At 38.7% G+C, this 15,637-nt stretch overlaps 1 protein-coding gene across 1 annotated transcript in view; it reads left to right on the top strand.

Moving 5' to 3' along the window:
* The first annotated feature begins 7,825 nt into the window (after nucleotides 1-7,825).
* The window catches only part of LOC137983195 (uncharacterized), a 15,122-nt gene continuing 7,310 nt past the window's right edge, over nucleotides 7,826-15,637 (top strand). Inside the window, exons 1-7 of the mRNA XM_068830383.1 lie at nucleotides 7,826-7,966; nucleotides 10,300-10,680; nucleotides 11,127-11,384; nucleotides 12,652-12,921; nucleotides 13,383-13,673; nucleotides 14,042-14,353; nucleotides 15,091-15,381. Coding sequence (XP_068686484.1) covers nucleotides 7,915-7,966; nucleotides 10,300-10,680; nucleotides 11,127-11,384; nucleotides 12,652-12,921; nucleotides 13,383-13,673; nucleotides 14,042-14,353; nucleotides 15,091-15,381 — 1,855 coding nt within the window. The 5' untranslated portion in view covers nucleotides 7,826-7,914. The remainder of the gene's footprint in view (nucleotides 7,967-10,299; nucleotides 10,681-11,126; nucleotides 11,385-12,651; nucleotides 12,922-13,382; nucleotides 13,674-14,041; nucleotides 14,354-15,090; nucleotides 15,382-15,637) is intronic.

Genomic DNA, 15,637 nt, shown 5'->3' on the forward strand with positions numbered 1-15,637 from the left:
CGAAGTCATCATAGCTACGCAAAAGGATGCTTAAAATATATCATCGACTGGAATGTTAAAAGCTAAACGTTCAATTATGGAAGGTTAAAATGAATACTTGAAGACAAATGATGGAAAAATCGTGTCACTTTGATTTATGCGTAACTATGGAACCATTAACCCAATGTTTCCAAAATAAGCCTTCTACTCAAAAGTTAAATGTAATTTGAGAGCGGCAATACTGGCTCCACTGCTTCAAAATTTGATATTCAATCAAAGTAATTCAAGCTCAAACAGTCGCGCATGTAACTTCTATGCTATAACCTATAACATGTTTCCAAACAAAGGTTGATTTAATGTGCCACAAGTGTCTTTTTTTTTTTCCATGTCACAAAAAAATCATTTGCGTGCTAATCACGATTTAATTTCGTTTTTAAGACTTGCAGAGTAATCTATCAAGGGAAAGTCTTGCCCAAGTTGTCCAAAGAGAACTGAGGATTTCGGAATTGTATAGAAAAGTGACTTGAGTTGTGGTTTCTCCATTTAGGGCGCGTTCGATTGACCGTTTTCCGGAATAGGAATACATGGAATAGAAGTTAGAAATCCTTCGTTTTTGCGGAGATTCATATTAATATTGTCAAACATCTGCTAAAATGCTATTTTAAATATAGCTTTATTATCCTTGTTGCTGCAGAACGCCACACATAGTGTTTTAAATCATCACTCCACGTATTCTTATTCCGGAATAGGGTCAATCGAACGCACCCTTAGTGACGTTCAAGACAGCAAGCAAGTCACATCGCCCTCGCCTCTCTCCACTTGACTTCTCCCAGTAATTCTTAAAATATTTTTGGGTTTTCTCCGGAGATAACCAGCAAACATTCATCGTCCATTTTAATCTGAAACTGTTTAACCTGTAATCAATTGTTCACAAAAAAATTAGAAAGTTCCGAGATGATTGCACTGAGAAATTCTCGCTGATACTAGGTAAAACCTTTGCAATTATATAATTATTTAATTACGCGTAAAATCAAAGCAGAATATTTTCATACATAGTCGACAAGAGCACTTAATTTCACTTCCCAATCGCATTCTTTTTCTTTCTCTGTTTCTCTTTCTTTTTTTGTGGACGGGAAGTGTCGGGGAACCAATCTCTTTGGGCTATATATTCGTAGTAAAAAAGTCACATTGATTCGTTAGTTTTTTCAAACAAACAATAAAATAACAATTTTAAAAGACATGCTGAAAATACTGTAATTATTTGGTTTGCCGTTTCCATGGCGACAACGGTCACCTAAACAGGAAGTCCCAGAGATTTGCGAGGTTACGCCCCATGATGTTTGTACGCAATATGCTTTGTTTGCACGTAGTACAATGTGCGCCAAGTCAGGTCAAGGAAGCTGTGAATTTTTTTCGGGGCAAAAAATGCACAGATTTGATTTGATTATTTATGTGCTATTTACAGAAATCACACCGCAAACAAGATAGATTCCTCTACATGACTGGGACAACAACAAAAAATTATAAGAAGGCAAAACATTGAAAGTGTGCGCGATGACCAAAGCAACTAAGGTTTTTGAGTTTTCGATTTCACTGCCACGTTAGGTTATTGGCACAAATATTGTGGAGATGAAGGGGAAAGAAAACAATAGACCTTTTCGGCTTGTACATTTTGTTTTTCCAACACAGACCATGGGCGTAGCCAGGATTTTTGAAAGGGGGGCTCACACTGTGTCAAACAGAGGGTACTCACATTTTTGCAATCTGAATATTGTAGGTTGTTTGCATAAAAAAAGGCTTACAAAGGAGGGGTCACGGGCACCCCAGGACCCCCCCCCCCCCTCCCCCTAGCTACACCCTTGCAAATCATGTGATAATACTCAGGAGGTTTGGTCTTTTGTTTTGTTTATTAAAATGAGGGCATGCAAGCATGAAAATGCCTGCATGCACTCTTTTTAATGAACAAAACAAAGGACCAACCCTCCTGAGTATTATCACATGATCTGTATTGAGAAAACAAAACGTACAAGCCGAAAAGGTCTATTATAAAGGAAATAACGTGATAAAATTAAAAAAAAAGCTCTCATAATGCTAGGATACTGATACGTTTTTGCATACGATTTTAAAATAACACAATCATATACATAATCGAGAAAGTGGAAAGACCATAATCAAGATAATCGCAAACATTCTTATGAATAACATAACCGAGGTACAGCTTGTATTGTTTGCAGGAATCTTACTTCACACCACCCTGAAACACCAACAGGAGACAAAAAACAAACTTCTTTCTTCAAAAAAAAAGTCATTAGCCAATCGGCCATAATGAAATCATTGAAGACAAAGTGAGAGAATTCAGGAAAAAAAAAACCCTGAATTTGTCGAAATTCAAAATGCTTTGATCCTTTTTTGGTCACGGGCTAAGCATAATCCTCCCCGGAAATTTTGGCCTCCATCTTGAATTTCTGAAGCAGAGGAAGTTTGGGGAGAGGAATAAATTGCCACCAAAGGGGTGGATCAAAATTAAAGCGAATGAACTGAAGTCAATAAATTCCCCGCTACAGTAAAACACTGATTCAAGTAAACAAACGTCATCTTTATTTTAAAGAAATCCTTTTGTGCATTCTATAGGTAAAACCCTATATGGTTTAACAGAGCCCTTTTAGCATCTTTAGCAACTATTAACCGAAGTAGAGGTGGTTAGTGGTGGAGATTTGCCGAGCCGCTTAGCGGGGATAGATAAATATCCACCACAAGCCACTGACACTGAGATGAAAAACCCCTAGCGAGTTGTTCGGAGGTGAATACCAAGGATATTCGGAGTTTGAACAGCCAATCAGAGAGCGCCTTCAACGCTATCCTTTGTTTTAGTATGTACTAATATGATTTATTTACCATTTCGTAGGTTGAAGTGTTTTAACCCATTCATCTCTGAAGCGGGCCCGATTGACAAATAAAATCAAAGTAAAATAAAGTAACCATATTTAACGTCGATAACTCGTAACAGTAATTCAACTGACAATCCTGAGGTCGACGGTGCGCTCATTTTACTCTCCCCTCTCCATCAGTGCTCAGTTTTACGGGTATTTAAAGCTGCTTAGCAACACGGAAAGGAAAGAAGTCGAAACAAGGATGTGAGATCCGGGAATCGAACTCAGGACTTCTTGCACCAAGGCCGCGTACTAACCGACTGTGCCATCCTTCCGTCGGGTCTGGCATTAGAGTAAAGTCTACGAAACTTTCAGAACTGAAAGGGTTAATTAAAAGATACGGAATTCCTCCATAAGTAAAATAAGTTAAAGACCAAAATAAGGGGGCCTTGAAACAATATTTGAAGAAAACAATAGACCTTTTTACCGATACGGCGGCCATTTTGATTTCTATTGTTTCGAATAGCTATTATGGGATGCCCAGGGGGCAAATACATATTAATTTGCCCCCTGAGCATCCCATAATGTCTTCTGAAACAATAGAAATCAAAATGGCCACCGTATCTGCAAAAAGGTCTATTGAGGTAACGGAGTTGGAAATAGTCTACTCTCTACTACGAATTTCAGCCCTCTATTATCTTTGAGAACGTTATTCCTGTGCTGATGACATACAATCTCTGTTACTGACTTGTTGTCTTTGGAAAAAACAACAATTTTCTCCCACACAAACCAGTTGCGTGACCAACACAAGTGATGGTTTTTACGTCACGTCACCGTCGACATGTTGGTGGACGATCCGTCCAGCAACAATTGTATATTGCAGCATTGTACCTGTGTCTCCAGAGATTGGTTGCAAACGCCGGTCTAACCAAGAGAAAATGAGGGGACAGAGAGGGAAGCTCAGGACTTTGGCCGGGATATGTTATGTCCACGAAAGTTATTTTTAGACGAGCGGAAGTCTTTGTTCTAGCGGACGTCTGTCTTCCGAGACGTCCGCATGCAGTCTTGCCTCGCTCTCAGGTTCTTAGTGAAAAGAGAAAATGACGGCGTACGTGGAAGGCTGATGAATATTTATTTTCTTTCAAACATCGGACCGAGGTTGGCCTGCATGCGGACGTCTCGGAAGACTTCCGCTCGTCTAAAAATAACTTTCGTGGACATGACATATCCCAAGGGCTGGACCGGGAGCCTCACTCTCTGTCCCCTCATTTTCTCTTGGTCTAATATATTCTGTTGGGGCTTGAAAGATCTGTGACCGAGTTAGAACTGATTCCTTGTTAAATAGATTATGACTGGTTGACGAATTTCAGCCCTCATTCATCTTTGTGATCGTCAATGGTGACATGCGAAGAACTTGTTAAGGATGACGCGAGTCTGTATAGTGAGATATTATTCATCCGTAATGGCTGTGGTATACTCCTTTAGCCAATTGTCATACTTCCGAAACATATTATATACATCAGCAATCATATAATATCAAAATCATATAATTTTTAAACCCTCGGATTTAAGAGGGGTCACAGTCATCAACCCTCTTTATTCGCATTCCATGTTACGTTACAAATGGTCTTTCACAAAAGACAGCCAAGATAGCAACAAACGTAAAACAACTAAATGGACTCACTGAACCCACAGCTCACTTTTTTTTAGCGCAAAAGCTTTGAATATATAGCTTTGAATATATAGCTTTTTTAATAGAATATTTTTTAAATATAATCTAGCTGTGTAAATACCCCATATGAATTTTTAATCAATTTAATCTTTTTTATTCATCTTAATCATTGTAATTTTTTACTGTAACATCAGATATGTAATTTTATCGGATGCTTTTGATAAAGACGTTATTATTATTATTATTATTATTATTATTATTATTATTATTATTATTATTAATATTATTATTATTATTATTATTATTATTATTATTATTTTTATATGATAGTCTAGTTTTTTTGAAAAAGAAATGTATCAATCTCCGAAAAAAATATCCGATTTCGATCCCCTGCTAACAGAGGTCTCTCTCCTTTTGGCGTTGTATGGGAAAAGGGCCTCTGCCGTGGATCGAAACTCACTTTGATCCACCCGCCGTCCACAACCTTGGAAGACACTCTTCAAGCCGCATGCCCCGTTCGAAGTTTGCTGACTGTGACTTGAGCCCGCTGTGTCGCGCGCATTCCTTTACAGTAATTCCGCTGTTGTTAAGTGAGCCCACAAAACATGAAGTTTCACGTGAGGATTCGGTCACTTAATTAATAACCGCCGTGCATGCTCAACACAGTGAGTTTCAGCCCATGGCAGAGATCTCTTTTCCCGTGTTCGTCAGCCCAGCGAACGCTAAAGAAAAGAGACCTCTGCTAGCAGGGAATCGTTTCGAGAGTCTTCGAGAATGATTACCTGCCGTTCGATTGGATTCAATCCAAAGTTTTTTTGCCACGGAAATAATCCAAGATCGAATTACCTTTCGAACTGGCCCTTCCTAGTGATGGTACAGCTGTCGCAGTGATGTGGGCATCCCCACGTTTTGGGAATCGCTATTGATATGTGCATCAAAATGGCTTCAATCACAAATATTACGTAATGTTTAAAAAAGAGCAGCCGTGTTTTATATGGTTTAAAAACACGAGGCGTAGCCGAGTGTTCTTAGACCAGATAAAACACGTGCTGGGAGTTTTTTGAACGGCTTCCAAAACATTCCAAAAAGGTGTGTCCCCTGGGAGTCCGAACAGAGGTTCAAATTGTGAGGGGGGAATTTTAGCATACAAGAAAAACAAGTTGACCTTATAAGCAGTATGATAATTTTAAAGGCATGTTTTTTCCCTTCAGTCCTTCCTTTGTTGCAGTCGATGGTTGATGGTAAGAGAACGTCGATGGTAAGAGAACGTTCAGAGAATTGAAAACTGCCGATGACGAAAAAAACATTTTGGAAAAATCCTTTCCAAAATCAACACGATATGTCACAAATTGGTCTTTAATATTTTTGCACAGTGGTGAAATGCAAGGCTGAACAAACAAGCAGCTAACGAAGAAGCAGGGTTCGAGGTGGAACGGGACAAAATCTAATTAAAGTCTAGATAAGAGCATTGTTAACATGACGGCCGAGTCGTTGAATGTTTTGGTTCGCAAACTTTGTTAACGAAGTTTGGAAGGAGGATGTGTAAAAGTTTCCGCCCAGAAGTTTGTAATGGCTGAAATTAATTAATATTTACGGGCAGTGTCTTTACGGGCAGTGTCTTTATATCTGATAAAACAATGCATGCTTATGAGGAATGCTTTATCAGCCGATAAAACACCGCATACTAATAAGGAGGAAATTTATCGATATAAAGTCACTGCACGTGATGTATTATCGACCATTTGATAGGTCGATGAGCTTATGAATTAGTAATGAGCTTTTGAAGGCTATTAAAACAGTGTAGATCTATGTTAGCATTGTCCAACAGTTTTACCGGGTTTACATCCTCGGTCAAAAATGAGCGAAACGGGAACTCGTACCCGTATAACAGCGATGACAAAAACAAAAACAAAAGGCAATGAAGGGGACAAGGCTGCGTTTAGGTGCGTATTAATTACGCATACCACTTGAAGCCCGTAGTTAATCCCGAGAGAGTCACATGATATGCAAAAGAATGAGAAAGATGTTCAGTAGTTGCCATGCAACAAACACACCGCATGCGGCAGATGCTGTTGTTCTGCAGGCCCGTAGGGAAGGGGGTGCGACGCGTGCGCCCCCCCCCCCCCCCCACAGGCTGCGGAGGTCCACGTTTCTGTTATCCAATGATTAAAAAAAAAGTGAATTGATAAAAAAATGTGTAATTTATATAGTATAGTTTTGTTCTGATTCACTTTATTTCTATTCTTGTCCCTTTTAAATAGTGACGTGATTCTCTAAAAGTGTAGAAGACGTACGTAAAAGAGTCTCCGCGCCAAAAAAAATCCATTGTGAAGTTCAAAAGTTTGAGTAATATCCACGCCTTTAAGTTCGCTTTTGGCGCCTTGTTTTCGTATCGTACTGCCCTCAAATCGCACGAAATGCAGTCTCTGAGAATCCTATTTTCAAATTCTTGCGGGGAAGCACGCCGCCCCCGGACTCCCCTAGAGGCTAGAGCCTCTGGAGCTCGTTTGGTCCGTCTCCTCCTCGGATCGCACCCTCCCTCGAAAAAACCTGCCTACGGACCTGTTTTGTCAGAACTGTTTTACGGATTTGTTCACACATAGGGGATATTATGAACTGTTAAGGAATCATTTGGCAAGACACGGTTGGAGAGCAACCACCATTCACCTCAGCTTGCGGAAAAAATTGCTAAATACCTTTGTAGGTAAAATGACGACTTTATTCTTCTTCTTACGATGATGATGATGATGATCATCATCATCATCATTTTATTTCTTCCTCCCGAATTTCTTATGACCTTGGGGTTTGAAGATGGCGCGACTTGAAGGATGACGACATTTAAATTGCGAATCTCTTTCGTCAGTGTTCAATGTCGACAAACAAGCCGAGCTATTAAACACGTATATAGAGAAAGGAAAGGTGTCCAATCTAAGGAATAAAACATACAACGCGAGATATGGTCATCCGCACATCGAAGATTTGGGGACGAGCAAAGTAATTGGTGCTTATTAAATGTCTTAATGTCTTAATGGTGTTGTTGTGAAAGTAATACATGTGAGACCTTTTTCCAGTACTTTCATCTCTACCTCTTTTTCACTATGATGGGGAGGAAGGAAAAACGCATTTAAAACCCGCAAAAGCTCGTGTCGACCTGAAATGTAATATGGCTGAATAAAGACAGGAGAGGATTTTAGCATCTCTTTAACGAAAAATCGCCCTTATTTTTATTTGCAATAGGCAGCGGCCTGTCAAAACAATTGCGTGACACAAGTTCACATAGCTTAGAAAGGTCATGCTGAAAGAGCTCTGTGAGTTTTACCAAAGGGCATTCAATTACAAACTCTGAAAAGCCTGCCTTACTTTCCGCTGAAACAGAGTGGTCTTTCGAGTAAGATGAATGGACAGGGTGTTTTCTTTGTATTTTTTTCTGTCATGCAAGTATCAGGTGGGTCAATCAATCGAATTCTTACGAATGAAAACAATGTTTCTACGTATCGTTCCGTCATATATTTAGCATTGTGAAAAGTGGAATGAGTCGAAAATTACTTATTCATACTAAGAGCCCTTGATAAAAACCTCAGGTTTAAACCTGAGAAGTTAGTATGTTTCCTTTTAATATCAATTATATTTCATTTCATCACAGGCTGTAAAATTCTTAAGGTTGTATATCACTAGATTCAGAATGATACATTTTGACGTACGTACGTGCAGAATAAGCTTAGGCATAAAGAATTGCTTTCGGTTTCACTGATAATTGCCTGAGGCCTGGAAACACAATGGCATTGCTGATCAATTACCATTAAAAACAGTCATGAAAGTTTATAAAAAAATAAGTAGTCTATCAGCTGTAAGACACTTATTTTTTGTCATATATTGATGAGGCAGGAATCATGGATCCTCGTTCGAGCAGAACTGTTCATATTTACTTTCACACATGAGGTCGAACATAATTAAGGTGGCTCAAACCAGTTCAAAGAGATGTTCTTATTAGAAGGATTGACACTACAACACTTTATTACTTAACAGCAATGTTATGATACCATATCAAACACCAATTATCGCTGACAAAGATTCGATCATTTTTGTGACGTAAAAAGTTACGTGGCAACGGGAAAGCCCTGCAAAAAAACCCCATATTTTGGCTTTAGCTGCTCATATCTCAAAAACGAACTCGGTGACCCCCATTTTTTTATTTCTGAAATGTAATCAGCATACCAGAATGAATCTTTCTGCAAAATTAAAAAATATTCTGTGGAGCGGATTCAGAGCCACCTTAAATGATTGAAAGGTTAAGGTAGCTCTGAATCCGCTGCACACAATCTCTTTAAACTTTGCAGAGAGTTTCATCTTGGCCTGCTAATCACTTTTGGGAGATAAATAATTGAGGTGACCTAGGTTGGTTTTTCAGATATGAGCAACTAAAGCCAAAATATAGGGTGTTTTTGCAAGGCTTTTCTGTTTCCATGGTAACTTGTTACGTCACAAAAATGACTGCATCTTGTTTAGCAATAATTGATGTTTTAGATGATACCATAACATTGTTGTTAAGTAATTAAATGTTGCATTGTCAATTCTCTTAATAACAAGGTCTCTTGACAGTGTTGAAACTGGTTTGAGCCACCTTAATCGATTGTCGTGAATGCATTTATTTTGAATTCATCTATGATCAATGACGAGCGAACACTTATATCAAGCAAACGGAATATATGAAAATCATCACATCTTTTAACAAAGAAAAACGGAGGCAACAGTAAGTATTGCCGGAAATGATCATCGCAGTTATGAGCTCTACTTTGGCAGCGGCAAAATAGGACAAATGAAAGCCTGAGATTTCTGCGTTACTGGTGGTGCAGGAGCTCGTCTCTGAATAGTCCCGAAACACTTCAGACGAGTATCGCAATTCCCTCTGTATCTTCAGAAGGAAAAGGTTTTAAGTCATCCGCACAATTCTCAAAATAATCCTGCAAATCCTTTCCAAAAAAAAAAAGAAAGCAAGGGCTATTTCGGGTCCCAAAAATCTTCTGGACATCCTAGACACAGGCCACAGATCTCTGTCAATTGAACTATCAACCGGTTACGCACAAGTCATGGGTTCGCAAATCGTCGATTAATACTGCAATTAATAGCACACATTTGAGTCAACAAGTGTCCACTAGTCTCAAGATTGCTTAGACGTAACCTGGAAACAGTGTTTTTTCGACAGGACTACGCTATGAAAGCGCTGTCCATAGTGAGCCAAGCAGTTAACATTAGGAAAGAATTCAGTGCTTGATATTGTACAAGCCTGTGTTTGCTCCCAGTAGGGACAGTACTTTCAAGACTTGATTCACGCCAACAAAACCGTGTCACAAAGGGTGTTCCCTGCCTATATCATCCTTTTTTGGGTGGTTGTTTAAAATCCCTCTTGATCGGCCTTATGTCATTATAATTTCTTTCTCAATCTTCAGGGAAGCCACAGGACTTGGAGTCGCCCTCTTAAATAATCAGTCTTTGTTCTTCTCGTCAGTGGGGGGCAGTGTTCTGTAGCCTCTCATGGCTTCTCTTACTTAGCTTCGTCTAGTGCAATCTTCCTCCAAGGCCCAGACTACACGCACCCTTTGGTCTTGGTCACGCTGATAATTACCAACCGTTAAATATCTGTGATTTACTTTGCTCGCACCTTTAATATCCTTTTAGGCCTCATTTAACCTTTGGAGGAATTTACATCCATATTTTCAGAATGAATGTTGTCTATAGTTAGCCACGATTTCCGACTCATTTACTATTTTTTTCCCACAGTCAAGAGTGAAATGGTGTTCACATCATCATATAATGGCAAAAGTATTTTCGGTATAGTTGGATCTTCTGTATCATTCAAGTGGAGCTTTTCTGGTGGAGTTCAAAGTATTACTTGGGGACTAAAAAGCCCAATTGATCCTTCATTTATTACAATCAGGCTAGTAGTTCTCTCTTCTGATGGTTCAGTATCCGTTCAAGCTCCAGCCTCTTACAATCAACGTGTGAGTGGAGTCTTTGTTGGCAATGCATCCTCTGGCCACGCAATATTCACCATTAGTAGCATTAAAAGGGAAGATGATGGATTTTATAGCTGCCAGCTTAAGAAAATTGAAGATTTTGTTGCTGTCATAAAAGAGGACCATGTGCAATTGAGCGTGGAAGGTTAGCAAAGATATCTTGTTTGCAAACCAATGTTGTTAATGACTGGTCAAGTAGGAAATTAGCTAATCTGGTTTCCCTTGAGTACATGTTTCCCTCCTTTCTCGAAAACATTGTTTTGATCACCACGAGCCTTTCGACAACGTAAGACAACTAGTGGTACATTCTGAGGACTTAATGTTAGTTAAAAGAAATGTAACAATGTCTATAAAATTCGGTGCAAGGAATCAGATACTGGTCGTCTATTGACAGTAATAATACAGTAAAAAACGAAAATGGTTGAGTTTGAACGTGTACATACGGGTGTGTGTACCATTAAGTTTGTTTAGCTCAGTCAACGAAACGGCCAGAAATTGGTCTGTTTGAGACCATTTCAATATTCAAACCGATTGAGTCAAAAGTCAAACCTTTCTATATTGGTAACTAACTAAAACTCAACATTTGTGCAGACAAACCAAACATTACTCATCCAAAAGAAGTAAGTATAAGTGTCAGGGAAGGAAGCTCTTTGAACATCAGTTGTACCGCAGTAGGAAAAGTAGACCCAGGTGTGAGCTGGCACCATGATGGCAGAATGCAGAGGTTGGGGTCAGGAACAGCCTACCTCAGTTTCAGCCTAATAAAAAGAGCAGATGCAGGAATGTACATATGCAAAGCCAACAACTCTGCTGGAATTACGGAGAAACAATTTAATATCACAGTTACATGTAAGTACTTCTTTTATCATGTTTAGAATTAATGCTGACGTTATGGGAAATTCAGTTTACGTGGTGGAATAAGAAAATGGCCTAACAGTAATAGTAGTAATGAAATGATATATGAATTTGATCATATATAAACACTGCGGATATGAAATCAAGTGAAGCTATGATCCTCGCAGTTATGAACGCAATTTTTGCAATTGCGTAAAGAAACCTAAAACCCCAAACCTCAAACCCTGTTGAAGTCTGAATTTTTCGGGCTTCTTTACGCAATTGCAAAAATAGCTTCACTTGAGTAATAGTAGTAATAGTAATAGTTTATTGAAATACATTTTCGCATGTAAAAATGAATTACAATGTGTATTTACAAATAAAAATCATTAAAAACATATTGAATATATATATTTATATATATTATATAGAAAAGTGAGGCTTATGAAACCAACACATGATTCACTGTTACTCCGAGTTTCGTGCTTACGCACTCATCAGACAGTATTTTCTGCCAGTAATACTGTCTGATGAGTGCGTAAGCACGAAACTCGGAGTAACAGTGAATCATGTGTTGGTTTCATTAGCCTCACCTTTCTACGATTTAGCTCTACACTTATGTGTATTGAGCACTATTTAACAGTGTTGCAGCCTTGTTATTATTATTACATATTATATAAAAATATCAATTCTAAATATTATTATTAAAAGAAATTATTGCACTAAGGAAAAAGCTTCTTTTAAGCCTCTCCGTTCTACACTTACATAGGGTTCTGTGAGTAGTGTTTCTCATCGTAACAGATAAAAAAGACTAAAAAAAAAGATAAAACAAACTGATAAAAAAAATATGGAAAACACAGAGAAAAAAAAAACAATACGAAGGAAAGAAACACGAAACATATGATCTCTGCTTTTTATTACTTCTCCTCCTCTAAACTTATCTTTCAATGTTTGTACTTTTTCCTGAGGATGGCAACAAATCCCTTAATTCCCAGCCATGATTTATCTCGTCATTTTACTTACTGTCGCGCCACTGATCAGTTCCCTTTAAATTCTTATATTCAACGATGCGAAAGCAAGCCAACCGTAACGGTATGAAATCAAGTAAAGCTATGATCCTCGTCGTTATGAACGCAATTTTGGCAATTGCGTAAAGAGGCCGTTAGAGCGTCGCACCGGTATCGCGAGGTCACGGGTTCAAACCCCGTTGAAGCCTTTAATTTTTCAGGAATCTTTACGCAATTGTCAAAATTTTCAAGTTACTGATTATGGTTATTTCTAGACCCAGCTTCCATAGCACAAGTTTTGCCCCTATCTCCACATGAGTCTTGGATGGCACACACTGTTACTTTTGTTTGCAAAGCAAATGGTGTTCCAGCCCCAACAATCATTTGGAAAACACCTGATGGAACTGGAATCAAGATAGTTGATGGCAGCCTGAACATTGCACCTGTGCAGATGCAACGTGAACAAGACTTTGGACCATACACGTGTGAGGCTAACAACAGCGTCGGCTCTGCTGCTTTAGCCACAGTTATTTTGAAACAAATCAGTAAGTACATGTCGTATTGATGTTGTTTATTCATTCGAAAACAAACGAAAAGTGAAACGTAAAAAGAAAAATGTGTCTTTAGAAGGAAGACTACACAAAGTGAAAGAGCTACACGAGATAGAGCAAAAAGTATCTTCAAGATACACATTTATTGATATTTTGGATAGTGCCTTTTTCATTCCTAGTTTTCTGGAACAAAAGATCATGGACGTGTTATTCAAAGTACGATTCCGGCTTATCGCTGGTAACTACCATTGCAACTCTAAATGCTTGGACAGGGGCCTCATTTCAGTGCTCTTTATTCCAGAAGGTACGAAGGCACGATTTATTTCTTCGTTTGGTTGTTGGCTTTGTCAAGTGAAATTAATATTACCTTCCATAACCACTGTTATTTTACGCCACCTCAATCCCTACTTTTCCTGGAAAGTAGAATTATTAAAGGCTTTCCACTTTTTCTTTAGAGTCACCAGGCGCGCCAACGATAACGACACAAGATGACGACATTAAAGTCACGTCATTCACAGTTAGATGGACTGCACCAGACCATGATGGGGGAAGTCCTATCACCGGATATGTCGTGATTATACTTCAGGGAGGCATCAAAATTCTGAACATGACCACAAATGCCGCTATTAAATCACACTTTGTGCAAGGCCTGGTCAAAAGCACAAACTATACCCTTAGGGTCTCGGCTATGAATAAGGCGTATGAAGGAGCTGCAAGTGAAAAGAAAGTGATGACAAAGGCTGAAGGTGAGGATCTTCATAGAGTAAAGGAAACATCCAGGCATTAATATTGCTTCGGGGGTCTGTACTTCAGGGGCTTTTCCATCTACAAACAATGTGTGGACCAATTGTGGTTTCTCAGCCCATGCATATAAAGGGGGATGGGTGGCCTCATCAAATCACACTGTGGCTTGAGAACTTACTGGGGCGTAAAATATTTTAAGGCAGGAAATACGATCGCGAAGCTAAATATAATTCTTTTTGATTTCCCATTTATGGCAAGGACAAATTGTCTTTGCACAAAGCTTGTGACACTATTATTGTTTGCTTTTCTTAAAGCTTCAAGAAGCGTGAAATTGACTTGTAGTTTTACTAATTATGTTGATTATGTTCAGATGCCCCAGGTAGCGTGGAAATTATAGGTTTTCCTTCTGAAACAAAGAACGTTGAAGTAACAGTAAGTTGGAATAAGCCTCAAAACAACGGAGCACCTATCACACAGTACTCAGTGTACCAACGAATTGTAAATGATGATGGTACAGTAGGAGAATGGAACAAAATAAAGGAAATCAAGGACCTATCAAGGCGTCAAGTTGTTGTTAAACTGGAGAAAAATAAGGTGTATGAGTTCGTGGTAACTGCTACAAATATGCGTGGTGAAAGTTTGCGAGAAGAGAAGAACATCAGAAAACTTGTGGTTTTTGGCGGTAAGTGAAAACCTCGCCTCATTTATTTGTAGTGTCATATATGTGATTCACAGAAGCCAAAATAGTCCGCTAGCTTATAGAGTGTTTTCAATCACGTGATCAACAACCATGTTTTTCCACCGAAACAAAAGACAACGTTTGCATGATAATAGAGCTCAATTCCCGGAGGATTAGTTGGGTGCACTAACATGGTCGCCGTGACGTCACGTAAAAACACTCTATTGTAGCGGAGCAATTACTGCTAACGTAAAAAGACACATAGTACGGCCTGGAATCGATTGGCAAGAATAACTTCCCGACTATCGGGAAGTTATTCTTCCCAAGGGATTGCAATTGTTCGATTGTGTGGAATTCCCCAGGTCTTTGCAATGGGAAGCAGCGAGAACTTACCCGTGTGCAATTGAGGCGCAATTCCTAGTCTTAATGTCGCGAACAGCGTTCTAACCAAAGGTTTCGATAGGGAAGAGCATCAGTTATGCTGGAGCTGAACTTCACCGATACAGGGACGTTTGCTATTCAGACTACGCCATTTTTGGTTTCAGACTTCTAGATTTATCACTTCTGCATGCTTTTTTTGGATTAATTAACTGTTCATTAATTTATTATTATTATTAGTAGTAGTAGTAGTAGTAGTAGTAGTAGTATTTATTATTATTATTATTATTATTATTATTATTATTATTATTATTAATCATTATTATTAGTAGTAGCATTATTATTACTTTCTTCTCTCACAGATGTTCCAGAACCTGTAGATATTATCAAAGCTGAGGCAGAAGATTACAAAATAACTATCCATTGGGAAAATCCGACGGAAAATGGGGCAGCAATCACTAGGTACTTTATTTACAGAAGAATTAAAAGTGATGAAAAGTGGACAAAAGTTGCAGTTGTAGAAGATACATCCAGGCGTGAATACAATATCCAAGTGGAAAATAGCGGGAAGTATGAATTTGTGGTGACAGCAACAAATAAATATGGTGAGAGCGCTAAGGAAAATGTCAGAACAGTTGAAGTACACGACCGAGGTAAGTATACTTGCTTGAATAGTTGTCTGGCTTAACGTATCTGCATTTAAAGCATATTTACTATGCAGATGCAAAGAAACAACAGCTAATTATAACGAGAGGCAGCATGACGAAGTTAATTCCCTGAAGAAAAAGACAATAGTTTTGTAGCCGTTATCACTGGGCTAGGTGCCTTTACCCATAAATTTTTATTTCTTTATCGTTTTTGGTTTCCTTGCATGCAACTCGCTACTTGTTTGCCTTTTGTTTTGGCAAT

Source organism: Montipora foliosa, chromosome 13, assembly GCF_036669935.1.
Source record: "Montipora foliosa isolate CH-2021 chromosome 13, ASM3666993v2, whole genome shotgun sequence".
NCBI lineage: Eukaryota > Metazoa > Cnidaria > Anthozoa > Scleractinia > Acroporidae > Montipora > Montipora foliosa.